The sequence below is a fragment of the Pezoporus occidentalis genome, unplaced genomic scaffold (genome assembly GCF_034315485.1).
Source record: "Pezoporus occidentalis ecotype Australia unplaced genomic scaffold, CSIRO_AGI_Poc_V1 ctg153, whole genome shotgun sequence".
Classification (NCBI taxonomy): Eukaryota; Metazoa; Chordata; class Aves; order Psittaciformes; family Psittacidae; genus Pezoporus; species Pezoporus occidentalis.
Window position 1 is genome coordinate 1,810,633 of NW_026913350.1, and position 20,846 is coordinate 1,831,478.

Genomic DNA, 20,846 nt, shown 5'->3' on the forward strand with positions numbered 1-20,846 from the left:
TATGCCTGTGATCACCGGTGGGAAGTGCACAGAGGAGAAGAGGTGCCATTGAGCAGCTCTAGAAAAGCCTGCAAAGTATCAGTCTTCCCTCAGACCCTCACTCCCTGGGGAGCTGCAGCCCATGCAATATTCAGTGGGACATGGAAAGCAACGCGGAAAGAGCCATAAATGTCTTCAGGAGAGATCTCACTGATGGAAACTGTGAAGCTGGAGAGGATCCAAGGGCTGGAGAGCCTCCTCCAGAGCCACCACCCCTCGAGAGCTTCGCTGACTCCCTCCAGCTCGTGACTACAGTGGGAGAAACCCACAGCGTGATGGTGTTTGGGGCATTAGGAAGGTTCCCAAGCCCTGGAATCTTTGTGGGGAGCAGGAGATGCTGGAGGGGACACGAGGCAGGCTGTGCACGCTGGAGGAGCCTAATCTCATTACGGTGTTTTCCATAACATTACAACATGGACACAGTTACGCCAGGGTTTTCCGTTAGCCAGTCTGTAACTGGAAACTCGCTGGGGGAAACAGTGTCAGGTTCCCTGAAGGAAAGTTACTGCTTGTGCTCCCCACCAAAATCCCTTGTTTCTGGTTGTTCCCACTCGCTCCATCCTGGTGTCTCCACTCACTCCATCCTGGTTCTGTTTCCTGGTGTCTCCACTCACTCCATCCTGGTTCCTTTTCCTGGTGTCTCCACTCGCTCCATCCTGGTTCCTTTTCCTGGTGTCTCCACTCACTCCATCCTGGTTCCTTTTCCTGGTGTCTCCACTCACTCCATCCTGGTTCCTTTTCCTGGTGTCTCCACTCACTCCATCCTGGTTCTGTTTCCTTGTGTCTCCACTCGCTCCATCCTGGTTCCTTTTCCTGGTGTCTCCACTCACTCCATCCTGGTTCTGTTTCCTGGTGTCTCCACTCACTCCATCCTGGTTCTGTTTCCTGGTGTCTCCACTCACTCCATCCTGGTTCTGTTTCCTGGTGTCTCCACTCACTCCATCCTGGTTCCTTTTCCTGGTGTCTCCACTCACTCCATCCTGGTTCCTTTTCCTGGTGTCTCCACTCACTCCATCCTGGTTCTGTTTCCTGGTGTCTCCTCCCTTGCTCAGTCCTTAGTGGCCATAAAATGTCTTTCTGAAACCAGCATGGCTTAATCCAGGGATTACAGCCAGCATTCCCCGTGGTTGTCATTGCCTTTGCACTGACCGCCTGTGACCGTCGTGGCACTCACGCTGGGCTGCAGTGACCCACCAGTGTTACGGATCTATCCCCATATGTATGGACTGGGATGGGTTGTACAAGGCTGGATGTTTTCTAGGCGAAACCCCTCACTGCAGCACAGGAACTGGTGCTGTTTCACCTCCCGAATCCCTTGCCATGCATCAACCTCCTCACCTCCGCCCCGTGCCATCAGCCCCAGCAGCCGAGTCCTTGCCAGTACAGCTCTTGGAGAGGATCAAGGAAAGCTCCCCCGGTGCCAAGGAACCGCAGCCAAGGGCTTTGAAGCTCGCTGAGGTCCAGCGGCACGGAGCGGAGCCTCGCTGCAGGGAGGGCTGTTGTAACTGCAAACAGCATTCCTGGCCTCGCTCATCGTGCCTGCACGCACTGCCCCACGGCCGCATCCAAACCTGCCCCGAGCCAGCCGGAGCTGCTCCCAGGGAATGGAGAAGCAGCTTTCACAGAGTGCCAGAGCCAGCAGGGTTGGAAGGAAGCTCTGGAGATCATCGCGTCCAACCCCTGCCATGGCAGGGCCACCCGGAGCAGGGCACACAGGAACGTGGCCATGGTGGGGTGTGAATGTCTCCAGAGAGACTCCACAACCCCCTGAGCATCCTTTCCCCACCCTCAATATAAAGAAGCTCTTCCTCATGTTGAGGTGAAACTTGCTGTGTGTTAGTTCGTGGCCATTGCTCCTTGTCCTGTCGCTGGGCACCACTGGAGAGAGTCTGGCCCCATCCTCCTGGCACCACCTTTGAGCTATTGATCTGCATTGATGGGATCCCCTCTCAGGCTGCTCTTCTCTGACCAACCAGGCCCAGCTCCCGCAATCTCTGCTCATGCAAGAGATGCCCCAGACCCCTGAGCATCCTTATGGCCTCCACTGGACCCTCTCCAGCAGCTCTTTGTCTCTTGTACTGAGGAGCCCAGCACTGGATGCAAGGAGCCCTTCTGGGTGTTTCTCCCCAGGATCCAAAGCACGCGATGGAGCAGGATCCAGAGCTGAGTTGTGCTGGAAGCCGAGCGCTCCGCAGGGGGGGCAGGTTGGGTTTGCACGGCTGCTCCTTACCATGTGGGGTTGATTATGAGCAAGGAGGGGCAGGAGGCTGGGGGGGGATGTGTGTGTTTGAGCATGGAGCAAATGATTCTGGTGCTGTGAGCAGTAATGGTTGCCATATGGAGCAATGTGCTGAGGATGCTTGGCTGCGAGAAGGCAGAGCCTAATTCTCCAGGGGGTTAAGCTGCAAAGTGTTATTTGTGGGCACCTTTTCCTTGCTGGGTGCTGGCAGAGGGGCTGCTCTGGGGTTGTTCATGTATTGGGTGTGTAGCCAAGTGTTGTGACATGAAACCATCCTGATGTGAGGAGGGGGGGGTTTGCCCCATCTCCCTGCGTGGGGCAGGGGACCAGGGTGACTTCTGATGTACTTAGGTTGCACGTTTGCAATCCAAGCCTTGGCCTGGCAGGCGGCTTCTGGTGGGGGTACCAGGGACATGGAGGAGGCTGATGCTGGCACAGAGGAGAGGTGGAGCAGGGGGAACGCGCTGTAAAGAAGATGTAAGAGAGCAGGGTTCACCCATCACACTCTTTTTTTCCCCCTTCTTGTTTCTAAGGTGAAAATGCACTTGCTGCAAAAACTGCCTTTAATCTTCATTGCAGCCTTTAGCAGGTACACAGCCGGGGGGAGCGGGTTCGCTGCCGGGGAGGGGGGGATTTGCCACTCGAGTGGCCTAAATCTGTGTATTTCTGGCTGATTTATCACCCACGTATCACCAGCAGTGCCCTCGGAACCGAAGAGGGCTCAAGCAGCGAGGACGTGGCGGCACAGCCTGGCCCTGCGAGCGCGATGGGATGCTGCAGAGCATCACCACGAGGAGCAAGGTCCCACCTCCCCATCTGATCCCGTCTCCAGAGCCGGAGGGCAGGAACTCGCAGCATCAGCTCCCAAAGTGTCCTACTTTATCCAGAGCTCATCGCCTGTCCCCAGAGCCCTCTTGCTCTGGCAGCGTTACCTGGGTAAGCTCCAGCTGTCGGCTCCATTCATCTGGGCTGCATTAAGTGCCTGGCAGGTTGCATTGTTCCTTAAGTGCGTGCAGTTCATCCCAGCCTCATCTCGCAGCAGCTCCCACAGCCTGGCAGCGGTGAGGGTTTGCAGCATCCCTCAGAGTGATTCCCTTTGCTCAGGAAGCTGGAGCTCCCGTTTCCCCCTCTTCCCTGGTAAATATGGAAAAGGGGGGTTAAAGTTTCACCATTTGGGGTTTTTCTCGTGGAGCTGCTGATTTTTAGCTGGAAACCAGTGTGCTGAAGGTATATACCTGTTGCTACCACATATTTCAACTGAGGTCAAAGTGCAGTCCCTGGTTACATCGGGGGGATGGGGGAATGCAATTAAAAGCTCTTCATTCTGCTGATAATAATTTAACAAGTGTCTTTGTTAGCCAGGGCAGCTCCATTTCTGCTAGCAGCAGTAGGATGCAACGTGGTGTTAGTGGTGAAGTATCCTGTGTGGGTTAAAACTTAAACAAGGGAAGTTTAGATTGGATATAAGGAAGAAGTTCTTTACTGTAAGGGTGGTGAGGCACTGGAATGGGTTGCCCAGGGAGGTTGTGAATGCTCCATCCCTGGCAGTGTTCAAGGCCAGGCTGGATGAAGCCTTGGGTGCCATGGTTTAGTGTGAGGTGTCCCTGCCCATGGCAGGGGGTTGGAACTGGATTATCTTCAGGTCCTTTCCAACCCAAACTATTCTATGATTCTGTATGGAGTAAAACATGGGAATGTCCAGGGGATGTGTAGCAGGCTGGGGGAGAGGGAATGGAAACTGGGATTTTTATATCCCAGAATCCATAGGGTATCAGTGGATGCTGGGACCTGTGCTGGGTACCACTGGGAGCTGTAACCAGTGCTTGGAAATGGAGATCCCTTGCTCGTTGCTCCTGCCTCCATCCCCAGTTCATCCTGCTGCTGCTTCCAGTGCTCAGCCCCCCCAGGACCAGCCCCAGCCCAGGCCAGGGAGATGCCTCCAGCTTCCCTGCGAGGCAGGAGGGGACATCAAAGGCACCAGCCCCATGTCCCGCCTCGGCCCCTCTCCCCCTTCCCTGGGTTTGCATCATGGAAAATGCTCTCTGCAGGCGGCTGGCTCAGCTCCATGGAGCCGCCCGGCTCCATCCTGCCCGGCTGGGGCTCCCACACCAGTTCCTCCCCTGTCCAGAGATGGGGAATCTTGAATGTTTTCCCCTCCCTCCCTCCCGTGATGCTGCGTCTCTTCCCCTCTTCTGGAATAACCACGGATCCTTGGGAAGCGCCGAGGAAAGCCGCTGCCTTTTCCTCCTTCCTCCTCACCCACCAGCCAGAACCAATTACACCAGCAGAAGCTCAGCTCTTCCCGGCTTCCCTTTTCATTTCAGACCCCCTGGTAAGGGGAGACATGATAAAATGCAAGATTAAATGCCTAATACCTAGGATTTGGGATTACAGAGGCCAGGCTGGATGGTGGGAGGTAGAAGGATGTGTCTGGTTAAAGGGAGGTTTGAACTAGCGATGCCTCCCCTCATCTTCTCTCCCATCTGCGGCATCAACAGGGCAGGACAAGCGTGAGACCCCTGCACGGATCCAGCCTGGAGGTGTTTGGGAAGGAAAAGCTTCACTCACTGATGTTCAAGGGTGGCTTTGGGAAGGGGTTTCTGCACGGGGCAGGGGGTGAGATCCTCAATCCCACCCCATGGCAGCAGGGTGGGGGTCCACAGGCCCAAGTCTCTTGGGGTTGTAGGTAACAGCATCCAGCAGCCCCTGTCATACACCAAACACATCATCCTGACATCCCCCCTGCCTCTCGCTCCATACTGGAGGGTTTCAGGCTTTGATGGCTGGAAAGATGCTGCTGATTTATTCATGGCCACTTCCCACCCATTAGCATTAATAGCTCTCATTGCTCTCCTGCGTCTGTGGAGCTCATTCCCATCCCTGCCCAGCCTTTACTGGGAAGGTCAAGCACAGATTGATGCTGGAGCCCAACAGATCTAAACAGAGCTGGTGTGCCGGGTTTGCATCCTCAGCATCCGACCTTTCCAACAGGGAAGGAGAAGGATGCCAGGAAACATCCCCTCTCTGTTCCTTCTTCCTCTTGATCTTCTCACTGAAGAGAAGATGCTGCAGAGATGGATCTGTGCAGAGCTGGTCTGCCTTCCTCCCAGCTGCTCGCTGGCCGTGCCATATGGCAAAGCAGCTCTGCTGTCCTGTTTTGGGTGGAAATGTGGCCTTTAGGTGAATCCCAGCACTATGTGAACCCCATGGGGCCACCACATCGCATCTCACTGAGCAGCCAGGGGGTGCTCAGGGCTTCCTCAGGGGAGGGAAAATCAAGTGTCTGAGATAAACCTCCAGGTCTGAGCTGGTCAGAGGGACCAAAAGGATCCCCAGAAGGTGCTGTTGAAGGATGGTCCTTCCTTTGGCTCCCTCTTAGCTTCAAACCCATTGCCCTGCTCTGGCCCTGCACCTCCACCCCACCTCTGTTTAATTTTACCACTATTGCCTTTAAGCATGACCAGGGTGCCCCAGTGCCAGGCTGGTGTTACTGGGGAGCAGGGTAGGGAGGATCTGGGGGGCCACAGCAGGGTTCTGGTACCGTAGGGCTGGAATCCCCGGCTGAGCCCCCCAGGAGCATCACATTGGAATGTGTGGGAGCGTCCTGCATCTTCCCAAGCCCTGGGAAGTGAGAGATGCTCTTTGCTGGCGGTGGCTCTGTGCCTGTGAAGCCATGTGGGTGGGGGATCCGAATGTGCCGAGGGAAGGACTGCAGAGGATGAGCTGGTATCCAGGGATGAAGCTGAATATCCCGAATCAGGAAGGCTTTGTGTCTGAGCTCCAGGTTGGGCTTTTCCAAGGGATCTTGCCTGAGTCCTCCCCCATCCCAAGACCTCTGCACTGTGCGTTGTTATTGGAAGCAGGGACATGGATAAATGGGATAATGTTAGAGAGGTGCTGTGATGGAGCTGATGGCTTGAGGAGTGGATAAATGTGTTGGAGCCAAGATGCTGCTCAGGCTCCTCCTGCTCCTATCTGAGCTACAGGAGCTACCTGGAATAGACCAGCCAAGGCTTTGGAACTGCATTGGGTGATGCTTTGATTCCTTTTATAAGATTACTAATCCTTTAGAGGTTTAATAGCAGAACTGGAGCCTTCCCGTGGCTGCCTGGGGAGCCAGTGCTCAGGCACAGCAAGAGCATTTCACTCAGCAAACACCGCTGAGGGCACACCTCTGCTTTGGGGCTATTCACAGTACTTAGGAAGCACAGGGCTCAGTTGTCTGGCTGCCAATGAGGCCCATTTAATGTGCTGACCAAAGGTGTGTTCTCAGCCTGTGGACCAAGGCAGGGGAGGGGACATGGTGCCCAAATGCCCGACTCCTGCGGTGTGTCTCATGTGACAGAGATGCTCGGGTTTGGCATCAGTGAAACGAGCATCAAAGCGGGTTGGGAAGGGGCTGTTTGGCACAGGGTGGTGGGAACAAGCAGAGGGCCATGGCCAGAACCTGTTGGTGTCACCTCCACTCAGAGGGTCCCTCTGTCAGGCTGTGAGCAGGAGACTGCATCTCGCTCTGCCACCGCACAGCAAGCTGCCCATGAACCACAGAATGGGCTGGGTTGAAGGGACCTCAAAGCTCATCCAGTTCCAACCCCTGCCATGGGCAAGGATGCCTTCCACTAGAGCAGCTTGCTCCGAGCCCCATCTATGCTGGATCCCAGTGAGGGGCCAAGCAAGCGATGGGGAGAATGGAAGGGTTGGGGACCTGGGACTGGGGTCTGGCATACAAAAGATGATGCTTTCCCAGTGTGCTCCATCCCTTCGAAGCGCTGATGCCTGGAGGGATTCTGTGGCTGCAGCCAACTTCCTATGGATCACGTCCCTTACTGGCAATGAGGCACTTCTCCATTCGAGTTCTGCCCTTTTGAGCTCATTCTTGAGCTCCTGCAGCGATGGGTTCAGCAGGGTCTGAAAACCCATTTCCTTTGGTGTATACTTGCACTTGGTCCTGATGGCTTCATTGGATTCCCCTGGGATTTCTCCTGTAGGATGAGACATCACCAAGATCCCTCAGCTCTCACTGGGGTTTTACCTGCAAGAGCCCAACCTCTGTGCCCACTCCAGCACAGCAAGCGAGGGTTGGAAACACAAATTCCCTCTCCCCAGGAGCTCCGTGGAGCTGGAATTGTTATGGCTCATTTCGAAATGAAAAGGCAATCTCGGAATGTTCCATTTGTGTGAAATATCCCACCCCGAGGCTCTTCCCTCCAGCTTCTATTCGCGTTACCTCGGCATTAGCAAGCGCTAATGCTTTGTAATGTGGGATAGAGCTGAAATGACAAACCAGAACGTTTTGCTGCAGGAACCCTTCTGGAAGCTGGGGAATAGCTCAAAGGATGAGCCCTCTGGTGCAGTTTGGGGTGATCCTTCCCGGATGGGCCCCTCTTCCCATCGGGAGCTGGATCTTCATCCCTCATGTGACCAAGAGAATGAAGTGATGCCGGGGGTGCTTACTCCAGAGAAGAAATGCCTCTGGTGGCTTAAAATTAGGCCTCCACCAAGGTGTGTGGGGGGGTACATAAGTGATGGGAACAGGCATCTTCCCTCCCGCTCTCTGTTCCTTTCATAACATGCAATGTATATGGGGTGCAACTAAAACCAGCTCCCATGCAGAATTCCTCCCCCAGCTTGTGTTAATGCCACATTGGAGCTGGAATTGTGATGGGCAAGTGGCTCCTGGCTTGTGCTGGGCTTGGGTCTACAGCACCTTGCTCCTTCCTCCTCCTCCTGCTGCCCCGAGCGGCTGCTGGAGAGCCAGGATCATCAGGAACGTGGATGCTGGCAGCAGTGAGATCTTCCCAGGTTCTTTTGTCCAGCATGGAGGTGTTCCTATGGACTCTGAGTTGCACAAAGCTTCGCAGAGCTGCGTTTTGGCCTCAAGTTCATGTTCCCTTCAACTGGAAAACGTTCCTTTTCGGGTGTTAGTGAGGAACGGATCATCCTTTGCACAGAGCCCTGCGATGTGTGAGCCTGGTCAGGCGAGGAGGAGGGATTGCTTTCCATGGCCCTGGAGGAGAGACCCCGTAAATCAGATCCCACCTTGCCTCCTGCACAAGTACCGCTGGGGAGGGAGTAATGAGCATCACCGGGACAGTTTGGTGCGTGCGGTACAGGAGAAGGTTGCAGAAGAGCATCATAAATCACTGGCAAGAGAAGAGGGATTTAACTGGAAGCTTTGGAAACGCGTTTGAACTCCCTCGTTTTGTAGGTGGGGTTAATTCACATTCATCTGTGAAAATATCCAGGTTTTCTACGTGGGGACAGCTGACATTTCCAGATCTCCTCAAGCCTTCAGGCTTTCCCAAGCTCTTATTGCAAAGCTGGAGATAATCGCTTTTCCAAGGATCTAAAGATGACTCCACATTTGCACAACGGGATTAGGAACAAGCCTGGTTATATTTACACTCAACCACCGGAACAGGGCTGCTCCAGAGCAGCCCATGGAGCTTTGCATCCCACAGGGATGGGAATATGGTGCTGTGGTTACTTCCAGGAATGACACCAAACCCCCCCCCCCATCTCTAAAGGGGCTTTGGGAAGATGCTGGCCCATCCTCCTGCTCCTAATGCATTGCCCAGATCTTCCTTGGCTTTGGTGGATGGGGGGAATGGTTTTCCACCTTCTTTCTGCAGCAGCTTTTGGGGATGCTGGGGAAGCTGCCGCAGCATCTCCCACGGGATGGAGGTTGGGTGGAAGCTGGGTGGATCCTCGTGCCCCACAAGCATCAGCTGCCTGGGAGGGGATGGGGGGTGACTCCTCAGCCAGAGACTGCTTCCAGCCCCAAAACTGTGCCTCTTCCCAGCGCCGGCAGTGTGTGACCACAGGCCAGGGTTATGCAGCAGCGAGCAAGAGCCATCACAAGGCCTATTTTAACCTCCACAACCGCCTCGGTGGCAGGAATACATCACATCCTGGCTCTGTGCCTCAGTTTGCCCATTGCTTTGAAGGGGAAGGGGTGTCTGCTTCATAGCTGGGGCTTCAGAGCTGCAGCCCCATCCCCTCTGCTCCAAATCCCCCTTCCCAGGCCGGCAAAGCCCCATGCGCATCCCAGGGGGGGGCCCTGCTCCAAGAACCCTCACATCCAAGCCCTGCCGTGCCCACGTCGCCTCTCCGGGCTGTGACCCCCTTTGGCAGCAGCCATCCCCTGCCCATCGCCTCCCGGTCGGAGGCTCCTCTCGCCTCCGGTGCCAAGTCCCGCTCCAGCGGCTGCGTGTTCCCCAGCGTGAGTCATCCCGGCCCCGAGCTCCCGGCCGCTCCGTAACAACATCGGAACATTCCTTCTCCCTGATCTCAGAGCCTGGCTGGCACCGCTTCCCTCTCTGCTTCTTCCTCCCCATCCAAGACGTGTCTGTAGGAGCTGCACACCCAGAGCGCTGCGGAGGCTGCTCCGAGCCTTTGGTCCTGCGCATCTCCCATCCTACCACGGGTTCTGCTCCAGAGGCCCCTCCCTGGGACCCTTCCTTTCTCTCCCTGCCATCACTTTTGTCCCAGGTGGGTCCTTCTCTCCTCTGCTCCTCCAGAGGTGGTCCCACAGCCTGCAAGGACGTGGGCAGCAGCAGCATCCATCTCCCTTCCATGAGCTGGGCACTGAAGGAAAGGGGAAAGAGCCAGGCTGAGCTCTTCCTCCTCCGCGGTACCTTGTCCCTGCATGGTCCAGCTTCAACCCCTGCAGGCAGCTGCCCTCATCCCTACACCCGCCTCCATCATCTTCCAACACATTCATAGTGGCCCCATGGGGAAACCTGCACTGGGAAAACTGCTTCAGAGCAGGCTCCTGTGCAGGGGTGGGCAGCACCTGAGTGCCTCTGCCAGCTCCTGCTGCTGACAGCACTGCCCCTTGCTCCGGACGTCCCGCTGCTTCCCCTCTGGCTCTTTGGCCGGCTCCGCCTGGCACAGGTACAGCCTCTGAATAGGAATCGGATTTTGCTCAAAAGCATTAATTTCTTGTGGATGTGGAGTGCCCAGATGGCCTCAGCGGCAGCAAGGGGAGACCTGGAACGTGGCACCGAGCAGTGTGAAAAGCCGAAGTCAAATATCATCCCCCCCCAAGTCAGCTGGGTTTGTTCAGCCTGCCTGCATGGAGAGGATGAGGGAGGCATCGCTCCAGTGCAGCGGTGGAGCTGGCACCTTGGGCATGCAGCTGTGAGCCCTCACCCTTCCCCAGAAGTCCAGAATCATGGAATCACGGAATCCTGGAATGGTTTGGGTTGGAAGGGACCTTAAAGCTCCTCCAGCTCCAACCCCTGCCACGGCCAGGGACACCTTCCACTGGAGCAGCTTGCTCCAAGCCCCTGTGTCCAACCTGGCCTTGAACACTGCCAGGGATGGGGCAGCCACAGCTTCTCTGGGCACCCTGTGCCAGCGCCTCAGCACCCTCACAGGGAAGAGCTTCTGCCTAAGAGCTCATCTCAGTCTCCCCTCGGGCAGGTTAAAGCCATTCCCCTTGGCCTGTCCCTACAGGCCCTTGTCCAAAGCCCCTCTCCAGGTTTCCTGCAGCCCCTTTAGGCACTGGAGCTGCTCTGAGGTCTCTCCTTAAGGAGCCTTCTCTTCTGAGCAGCGGCTCCAAAGTTTCCCAAGCACCCCTTTAACAGCCTGGCAGAGGGTGGGGAAGGAGGACCCAGGGCAGCATCTCCACAGCATCACCCTGAAGTGGGGATTTTATTCCTCTCATCCTCGACTCACCGGCTGATGCTCCTCTGCCAGAGCCAGGTGAGGAACCGGGCTCATCCTGCGCCCCATTTGTGAGCTTTATCCTGGAACCCCTTTCCTGGGCAGCACTCTGCCACAGAGCCTCATGCCTGGGCTCTGCATCTGCTTTAGGACCATGGAGTGCTGGTGGCTGTCATGCTGGGCTCGGCACGGTTGTGTCTTGTGGCTCCGTGGGGGGAGCATGGGTTTGGTTTGGTGCTGAGATTTACCCCAGTCGTGGGGAAGGGGGAATGCAAATGCGGTGCGTTGTTAATTAAAGGCTGATGATCAGCCTCTGCCTGCAGAGCATCAGTGGCTCTGGGTGTAAAGAGGTCGGATCTCCTCAGCAGCATGTGGGGTGTTGGGGTGTTGGGGTAGGGGTTATGTTTGTGAAAGTTGGGATCGGTTGTTTCAGTGCACCGTGGTGTGCCCGTGGTGGTTACAGACGTGGGATGCTGCTGGCTGCTCAGTGGGGATGCGGGAATGGGGATGGGGATGAAGTGATGGGGATGTGGGGGCACGGGGATGTGGGGGTGCAGAGATGGGGATAAAGTGATGGGGATGTGGGGATGCAGGGATGGGGATGAAGTGATGGGGATGCAGGGATGGGTATTGATGGGGATGAAGTGATGAGGATGTGGGGGCGCAGGGATGGGGATGCGGGGATGGAGACACAGGGATGGGGATGAAGTGATGGGGATGTGGGGATGCAGGGATGGGGACATAGGGGTGGGGATGAAGGGATGGGGATGGGGATGAAGTGATGGGGCTGAAATGATGGGGATGTGGGGACACAGGGATGGGGATGAAGTGATGGGGATGAGGGGATGCGGGGATGGGGACATAGGGGTGGGGATGAAGGGATGGGGATGGGGATGAAGTGATGGGGCTGAAGTGATGGGGATGTGGGGACGCAGGGATTGAGATGAAGTGCTGGGGATGGGGCTGAAGTGATGGGGATGTGGGGACGCAGGGATTGGGATGAAGTGCTGGGGATGGGGATGGGGCTGAAGCGATGGGGGATGTGGGGACGCAGGGATTGGGATGAAGTGCTGGGGATGGGGATGTGGGGACGGTTGGTGCTCACGGAGAGGTCTTTCAGTGCCTCTTTGTCGAGCTCCGAGGCCAGGAGCCAGCCCCGCGCTCCGAGCCGGCTCCTTCCGCAGCCTCTGCTCCCCTTTGTGCTGCCCGGAGCAGCCTCCGGGACGCCTTCGAGCCCCAACTTTCCCACGGCCGCCACCCGGCAGCGGCCCCGCCGGGGGGGTGTGGGGGGGGTCCCGGTCCGTGCCCCCCCCCACTCCCCCTCCCCGCGCTCCGCCCCCCGCGGGATCGCGGCCGGGGCCGGTCGGGGCGGGGACCCGGGGCCGGGCGGAACCCGCTGCTCCCCCCCCCCCCCCCCCCCCCGCCCAGACGGCGGCGGCGAACGGGGAGGGCGGAGGAGCCGCGCGTGGCCCCCCCGCTCCATGGCCCCGGCAGCGGCGGCGGAGCCCAGCGCCCGCTGCCCCCCGGGCACCGGCACCGGTCCCGGCCCCGGCCGGAGGCGCTCGGCTCGGAGGCCCCCGGTGAGTGCGGGGCCGGGGGGGGGGGGACGGGAGGCGGAGCGGGTTGGGGGGGGGGGGGTCCAGGCGGACACGGCGGCGTCCGGACACGCTCGCATCGGCCCCGGGGGCAATGAGCCCGCGGCGGGAACCCACGGGCACGGAGCACCCATGAGCGCAGGGCACCCACGGGCATGGAGCACCCACGGGCATGGGGCACCCACGGGCATGGAGCACCCATGGACATGGGGCACCCATGGACATGGGGCACCCACGGGCTTGGGGCACCCATGGGCACGGAGCACCCACGGGCATGGGGCAGCCACGGGCATGGAGCACCCATGGACATGGGGCAGCCACGGGCATGGAGCACCCATGGGCGCAAGGCACCCACGGGCACGGGGCACCCATGGACATGGGGCACCCACGGGCATGGAGCACCCACGGGCATGGGGCACCCACGGGCATGGAGCACCCATGGACATGGGGCAGCCGCGGGCACCGGGAGTGTGCGGCTACGGGCAGCCGTGGGCACGGGGCACCCACGGGCACGGGGCACCCACGGGCATGGAGCACCCACGGACATGGGGCACCCACGGGCATGGAGCACCCATGGACATGGGGCACCCACGGGCTTGGAGCACCCATGGGCGCAGGGCACCCACGGGCATGGAGCACCCACGGGCATGGAGCACCCATGGGCGCAAGGCACCCACGGGCTCGGGGCACTCATGGAAACAGGGCACCCGCAGGCACTGGGAACGCGCAGATCCGGGGTGCAGATGGGCACAGGGCACCCATGGATACTGAGCACACACGAGCACTGGGAACCCACGGACCCAGAGCACCCATGGACACCCAGCACACACAGAGACAGCCGTCAAGCCCCCGCGGGGACACGCGTGCAGCCGCACTGCCATGCACACGCACTGACACGCATGTTCACGGATGGGTGCACACACTCGTGTGCGGGCACACGCACCCTTGCACGGCCACAACACGGCTGCTCCAGCCAAACCCCGGGGCTTTTGGCAGTTCCCAGATCCTAGAATCATGGACTCATGGAATGGTTTGGGTTGGAAGGGACCTTAAAGCTCACTTTGTTCCATGGAGTCTCCTCGTAGAGGGTTGGGATGGGGAGGGGGTCGTGCCGCTGATCCCCACACAGGGTTTGATGTGGACACGCAGGAGAGGAGAAGTGGGTGGAAATCATCCCCGCAGCTCCTGGAGTTTGGGATGGGGCCGGCCTTTTGGCCCAAGGGGCTCAGCTTGGCTGGGGGGAGCGCCCACGGCTCCCATCGCTCTGCCGGGTGGGTTTTGATTCCTGTAGGTGGGAATAAACGGGAGATGATGGAGGTTTAAAACACTGGAGACAAAAGTAATCCCAGCTGGGAACTGCATTGTGTGCAGGGAGAGCGGGATGCGGGTCCCTGGGGAGGGATGAGGTGGGTTCATGTGTGCTTGTACCCATCGGATAGCTCGGGCCAGGTCTGAGAGCGGGGAGGACTTGGCTGCCCCCCCTCCGGAGTCCCTCCTCCCGCTGCTCTGGCAGGGATCCCCCAAAGGAGCAGCAGGGAAGGTGCCAAATTCGGGCAGAGTTTGGTCCTGCCAATCCCAACCTGCGGATTTGCCTTGCTTTCCTTTGGACCGGGAGGGTTTGCAAGGTGCTCGGCTGCAGCCTCCATCCCTCGGTGCCCTGCACCCTGCTCCGCTTCCCAGAGGCAGGAATTCTCCCAGGAAATCCCTCCGGAGCTTCCCACTCCTCCCCCTCCTCCTCCGAGCCGTTAGCAGCCCTCTCTCCATTTAATTTTAGATGCCTGCAATATCTTGAATTTGGATTTATTAATGATTTCCATGTGGTTCCTATCAGGACGCGTTGAGCAATGCAGATGGCCTGGTTTCGGCATCAGCTGGGGCGGGGGGGCGGGGGGAACACAAGATCTGTGGCATTTCCATTGTCTCCTGGAACAATGGGCCCATCAGAAGCAGCTGGGATGATGATCCCTTGCTCCAGGGCTGTGACTCTGGGGGATCCATCCAAGCTGCCTGGGTGAGCAGCGCTGGGGATGAGTCGGAGGAGCGGAGCCAGCCTGGGTGAGGGAGCTCGTGTCGTGAGTCACCAGCTGGATGTTCCCATGTGCCGGAGGCCGGGGAGGAGCTTGGCACATGGCCCTGTGCTGGGAGCAGCGAGGACCTTGGGGAAGTCAAGGTGAAAGGAGCTGGGGGCTCTGCTGGCTCCTGCCTCTTGCTGCATCCCCATCGGGACCATCTCACCCCGTCAGACACAGGGTGGAAACCAAAGGGACAGACCCCGCCGTGTCCCCAAACCAGCGCCGTCTTCCCCTGTATCCTGCTGCCCTGGATCCCATTCCAGGAGACAGCGGTGGCCCCTTGGCTCCGGTCTGGGATGTGTGACCTGAAGATGAGGATCCAAGGTGCTTCTCCACAGCTGGGCTCGGTGTGGAGGTGATGCCTCCATCCCCACGTGCTTAGGGGGGGTGATGGTGTGTTAGCACCTTCCCCATCCCAACCTTCCCTTGGGAAAACCGAGGTCTGGAATGAAACAAGGGGTGTTTGGAGTGAGGAGCCATCACCTTCGCCTTACAGGCAGAGGGGTCTTCTGTGCTGCAGCAAAGGGAAGATGCACCACAAGCCCAGTTAAAACCTGCTGTGAGACCCCCCCAGCCCAGCACCAGAAGGTGATTCCTGCTGGGAATGGGGCTAATCCATCCTGCACCGTGATAACAAGTGTGACTGGGTTTATGTGGAAGCTCCTATGAGGGACCTCGGTTGATTATGATTGATAACGGGTGTCCCCAGCCAAGATCTGTCACCGCACTGGGAACACAGCAGGGAGGTTTCATCCCTGCAGATTGGGAGCTGCTGGTGGGAGCTGGGATGGCCACAGGGTTTTCTCCTGCTGGAAGAGATCTGGAAAGATTCCCGGCAGCTTTTATCTCCTTTCTTCCCTCTGGACACCTCCTGTGTGCAGCCGAGGGGGGAAACGTCAGAATCGGTTCATTCCCAACTCGGGAGAACGGCTGCAAAGCCACAAGATTTGGGGAAAAGAAGAGGAAAAAAGGAGGTGCTTCCATTTGTCACGCATTGCTGGGGGCGCATCCTGAGCCAAAACTCGTGCCAAGCTCGATGGGTTGGAAGGGACCTTAAAGCTCACCTTGTTCCGTGTAGTCTCCTGGCAGAGGGTTGGGGTGAGGAGGGGAGGAGACCCGCAGCCCGGGGTCCTGGAGCAGGGCAGGATGGAAACGCTCCCCGGGGAGATGCTGGGGTTTAAATCCCTGCCAGGGTGATGGAATCTACCCCGTGCCAAAGCCTTTTCCAGGTGTGAGCCCCTCGTCCCTCAGCCGGAGGGAGATTTTGAGGCCAAATCTGCTTTTTGGTGACCTGCGGCGTTGGTTGTGGCAGGGGCAGGGACCCTTCCCAGGCTCTGCTTTACCCCCATCCCGGCTCCGCTGCTCTTGGATGCGTTGGGATTTAGTGTCAAGTTTTAGGAGCATCTGCCCGCGAAGGCGGCAGGAGGGGATTGGGTGGGAGGATGGAGCTAGGAAGAAGCCTTCGTGATGGGGGGGATTAGGGAAATGTTTGGGTTTATTTTAATGCCAGGCTTATTGCAGGGATTGGGAGCTTAACTGCGAGCCTGGCAGCGGAGCAGCCCTCGGCTCGCTCTCCACCGGCATTCCCATCCCTAGGCCGGCATTCCCTTTGGGAACAGAAACCTCGAAACCGGCGGTGTCGGGAGCCATGGATTGCAAGGGGGTGGCCCCCGAGTCACCTCCTGTCCCCACCGGGGTTGTTGTCCCCTTGCCCCCGCAGCACCCATGGGCCCCAGGGCTGTGTCCAGCACCGCTGCTCCAGGGCTGAATTAATCCCTTGGCGGGAGCGGCGGCGGCTGCGAGCTGCAGAATGGGGTGGAAACGTTGGGATTTGGCTCATTTTGTTTTCCTTTCATTTTTTTTTTTTTTTCCAAAGAGCTTACATAACCTTGGGGATTCTATTAATAAAAATAATGGGTTTGAACTCTGGGAACAACCAGCCCCGCGCTGAGCAATCCCGAGCCTCAGCTCCACAGCGCGGCAGGAGATGAGGGGAGAGGAGAGGTGCTGGGGGCAGGAAGAGTGATAGGGGAATGGGGAGCAGGAAAAGGAGTTTCCCAGCCTGGATGCAGGTTGATGGCATCTTCCTGCCCTGGATCCCCACCCCTGTGTCCAGGGAAAAGAAGAGGAGGGAGGGAATGAGGTTATTCAGACCCCGTGGATGTGGGACCCTCTTGTCCTGCTGCACTGCTCCCACAGTTTAATCCTGGGTTGTATCATAGAATCATAGAATAGTTTGGGTTGGAAAGGACCTTAAGATCATCGAGTTCCAACCCCCCTGCCGTGGGCAGGGACACCTCACACTAAACCATGGCACCCAAGTATCCAGTATAAAAGCATGGGAGCAGCATCCCAAATAACACCCAGACCCAATGCAGGGCCCTGGCTGGACCCGGATCTAAGATGGCAATGAGGGGAAGCAGAGACATGACCTGAATCAGGGCATTTAAAGGCAAAGACCCCACGGTCTTTGGGATGTGTTTCTGCTCCTGGTTATTTCCCTTCTAACACCAAACCCTTCTAACCCTCATTTTCCTATGGAGGGTGCCCGTGGTGTTGGGTTCATTGCGTTTCCCCCTTGGCCACGCAGGATCCTGGTTCCCAGGGAGCTTTCCCAGCCCCCTCAGCAGTTGGGTTTGGGTTGTTTGGGACTTTATTTCCCTTCTTCCTTTCAATCTCCCTTATTCAAATTGTCACAGCTTGAGCGCCTGGTGCCAGGAACACGCTGTCATCCTGGAACTCATATCTTTAATTCCTTCCCTCTGGTGCTAATAACACCTTAAGATGATTAAGGCTGAGGATAAAAACCCTTTGTGTCTTGTTTTCCTGCCATCGCTGATGCTGCTTGCTGGCTCCTGGTGCTTCATTCATCCCGGGGAGTGAAATGAGAGCAGTCTCCCCCCTCCAACCGGGGTCTTTCTGCTTGGGTTTACTTTCTGCCTCTTCATTGCCGAGCGTCGATGCCACCGGGCTCTGTGCTCTCCTGATGCTCTTCTGCTGCAAGCCCCCTCCTGCAGCATCCCTTGGCCGGGGGCCACCCTGCAGCATCCCCAGCGCCCATTTGGGAGCATTCCTGCTGCACAGCCACGTTGCTGGGCACACAGCAGCGAGCAGCCGGGCGGCAGGGGCACGGCTTGCTGTCAACACGGGGTTATCCATCTGCTGTTAAAGATGTGTTCGGGCTGGGACGTGCCCAGAGCCTGTCTTAGCCTCCCCGTACCGCGGGGCACCGCTGACCCTGTGCAGCACGGAGCCAGCCCGGCTGATGCTTCCCTGCGGGGTGCTCACGGCGCTGGCTTAGCAGCAGCTTCAGCAGCGCCCTGCTCATCCAGGACACACGGTGCTGGATAAGGAGCTGCGCTGAGCACCCTGCGAGGAGCCCTGCTGGGGACTGGGCAGGGCTCTGGGCATGAAGCAGGCTGAGGAAGGCGGCTCTGGCTGTCAGCGCCGGTGCTGCCTGGGGCTGGGGCTCACCGGCGGCTCCAGGTGGTGGCACCGCGGGTTTGGTGTGCAGGGGGTGCCTGGGTAGCGAGGGGAGCAAACGGGAGCTGGTGCAGCTCCGGCAGACCCTGAGCTTGGGTTTGCACACCCAGCCCTGCCTCAGTTTCTGCAGCCAGTGGGAAACTTCCCTTCCCATTTTCCCTTTCCCTTTCCCTTTCCCTTTCCCTTCCCTTTCCCTTTTCCTTTTCCCTTTCCTTTCCCCTTTCCCTTTCCCTTTCCCTTTCCCTTTCCCTTTCCCTTTCCCTTTCCCTTTCCCTTTTCCCTTCCCTTTCCCTTTTCCCTTTCCCTTTTCCCTTTCCCTTTCCCTTTCCCTTTTCCCTTTCCCTTTTCCCTTTCCCTTTCGCCTTCCGCTTTCCACTTCCCCTTTCCCTTTTCCCTTTCCCAACACCCATGTGTTTTATGTCCCTTCTATGTCCCTGTGATCCCCACACTCCCACCATCCCCATGCTCCCCGTGCCCGCATCCTCCCCATTCTCCCATCACCCCGGGCACGCAGATCCCCAGTGATGCCTCTTCTCTTTCTCCTCCCCACAGCAGGAGGAGCGGCCGGGCCGGACACGATGACCGCGGAGAGCACCGAGAGCAACGGGCCCATGCGGGAGCCAGAGCCAGGGGGCACGAGGTCCCCGGTGCCCCCAGTGCCCCCAGTGCCCCCAGCCCCACCGCGGCGCCGGGGGCATCGTCTGCGGCGGCGCAAGTCCCCGACGGAGGCGCCGGTGAAGGGGCAGCTCCGCATGCGCTCGCCATCGGGAGCCTTCGTCATGGTGGGCATCTCGGTGGTCCTGGTGGGCATGACCATCGCCGTGGTGGGCTACTGGCCCCACCGCGGAGCTGGGGCCGCCGGTGCCGCCAACGTCACGGGGGACGTGAGGAGGGAGGTGGCGGCCGCGCGCCACGTGCCCCACAGCGAGAAGCTCAAGTTGATCGGCCCCGTCATCATGGGCATCGGGCTCTTCATCTTCATCTGCGCCAACACCATGCTCTACGAGAACAGGGACATGGAGACCCGCAGGCTCATGCAGAAGGGGCTCTACTGCATGGTGGCGGCTCTGCCCGAGGGGACCGGCCCCGGGGACGGGCACTGCCAGCGCAGGGACACCCAGCCCGTGCCCAAGGCCAACGCCGAGTGCGTGGAGGGCTGCTACCGCGTGGACCTCTCGGGCCAGCCCTGCCCCGGCACCGGCACCAAGTGGTCCAACTGCTACGGCTCCACCAGGCTCCAGACCACGGCCGAGTTCCTGCAGCGCCCGGCGGCATCTCCCGCTGCCTCCCTGCTCAGCCTCCGCTCCGGTGCCTCCGCCGAGGCCAACCTCGGCTTCTCCCCCCAGCCCGGGGCTGAGTCCCTCCTCTCCTCGGCTGTCAGCGCCTTGGTGCTGCCCGTCATCAAGCTCAACAACTGCCTCTTGGATGCAGCAGCGCGAGGGGGCCCTGCAGAGCCCCACCATGGAGCCCCGCAGCTCTCCCAGCCTGGTGGCAGCAGCAGCAGCATCGTGCCCCACGACCACGACCCTGGTGGCGGCCACATCATCATCAACGTGGATGGAGGCGCGGAGCCGGTGGTGATGGAGCTCGGCCCCGATGCGCAGCTCCATGCCCCAGGGCACTCCAAGTCCCTGGACCTCGGCCAGCCCGGGGTGCTGCTGGTGGCCCCCATCAAGGACCGTAAGAACCGGAGCTGGCCGCGGCTGGACCACGTCAGCCTGGTGGGTTACAGCAAGCTGGAGAGCACCGGCGAGTCCTCGGACCGGCTGCTGGAGCACAGCGAGCCCCGGCCCAGCTCCTGGGCGGTGGGGATGGAGCAGGGAACGCGGGTCTGACACCCCCAGCCCCTCACCCTGCTCCCCAGCACCCACCAGAGACCCCACATCCGGGGGCTGGGGTTCAGGGGTGCTGATGTGAAGCAGTGCCAAGAGGGAGGTCTTGACCTGCTGCTGCTGCCGGAGGACTTGCCTGGGGTGTGATGTCCCCTCCCGGCTGCCTCTCGATGTCTTCCCAGAGGATGCCCTTGGCCTTACAAAGCCCTTTTCCTGGTGGCTTTTCCAGAGGAGCCCTGGCTTTGAGACCCAGCACAAACTGCAGGATGGGGACATTGGGTGGGTGAAGCCCCACCAGCCCCTGCAGCACTTTATTGCACCGGAGTGGGAGGGGGGATGCTCTGGGGCAGGGGGTGTCCCCTTGCCCAGCCTCAACCCACTGGAAGGTTTGCTTGACCAGAGCACGTAAACCCAATGGGGCTATTAAATATTACCTTGATGCCATGTGGTCCCACCTCGTGTTGCCGCAGGGATGCTCAGAGTGGGCAGCGGGTCCCAAAGGGTGTCCAAGACCTGCTGCCCCCCCCAGGCTCAGGGTGGGGATGTGCTGTAAATGATGGGTATGTGCAGGATGAGGTGGGAAACTCGAGGTTTGGAGGGGTTTTAGCAGAGCGGGGATGCAGAAGGTGCCCAGGGGAGGTGCTGGCAGCAGCGGTTCCCAAATCCCCTCTATGGGACAGGGATTGTTTGTGCTGATTGGGGGGGTGAAGGATGTGGGCTGTGGGAGGAGGGATGTGATGGGCAGGGAGGGAAGGGGGAGCGTTTGGTGCTGTGGTGTCCTCTGGGTGCAGAACAGGAGCTGCATGGAATGAGGCCGGAGATGCGACCTTGGCACTGGGCTGTTGTGATCCCCACGGGGGGTAGCACAGAAACAAAACCCTCCAGCAGGGAAGTTATAGCAGGAAAACGGTAGCTG

At 59.0% G+C, this 20,846-nt stretch overlaps 1 protein-coding gene across 3 annotated transcripts; it reads left to right on the forward strand.

The window, feature by feature from the left end:
• The first annotated feature begins 9,616 nt into the window (after positions 1–9,616).
• On the forward strand, positions 9,617–20,374 carry TMEM200B (transmembrane protein 200B). 3 transcript variants are annotated; one of them, XM_062611435.1, is made up of 3 exons: positions 9,617–9,769; positions 10,836–10,987; positions 18,651–20,374. In XM_062611435.1, exon 3 carries the CDS (start codon positions 18,677–18,679, stop codon positions 19,931–19,933), a length of 1,257 nt encoding a protein of 418 aa, XP_062467419.1. In that variant the 5' UTR covers positions 9,617–9,769; positions 10,836–10,987; positions 18,651–18,676; the 3' UTR covers positions 19,934–20,374. The 3 variants fall into 3 exon arrangements, with proteins under 3 accessions (XP_062467419.1, XP_062467418.1, XP_062467417.1); XM_062611434.1 differs by lacking the exons at positions 9,617–9,769; positions 10,836–10,987 and adding an exon at positions 12,425–12,528; XM_062611433.1 differs by lacking the exons at positions 9,617–9,769; positions 10,836–10,987 and adding an exon at positions 14,569–14,713.
• Positions 20,375–20,846: the final 472 nt, after the last annotated feature.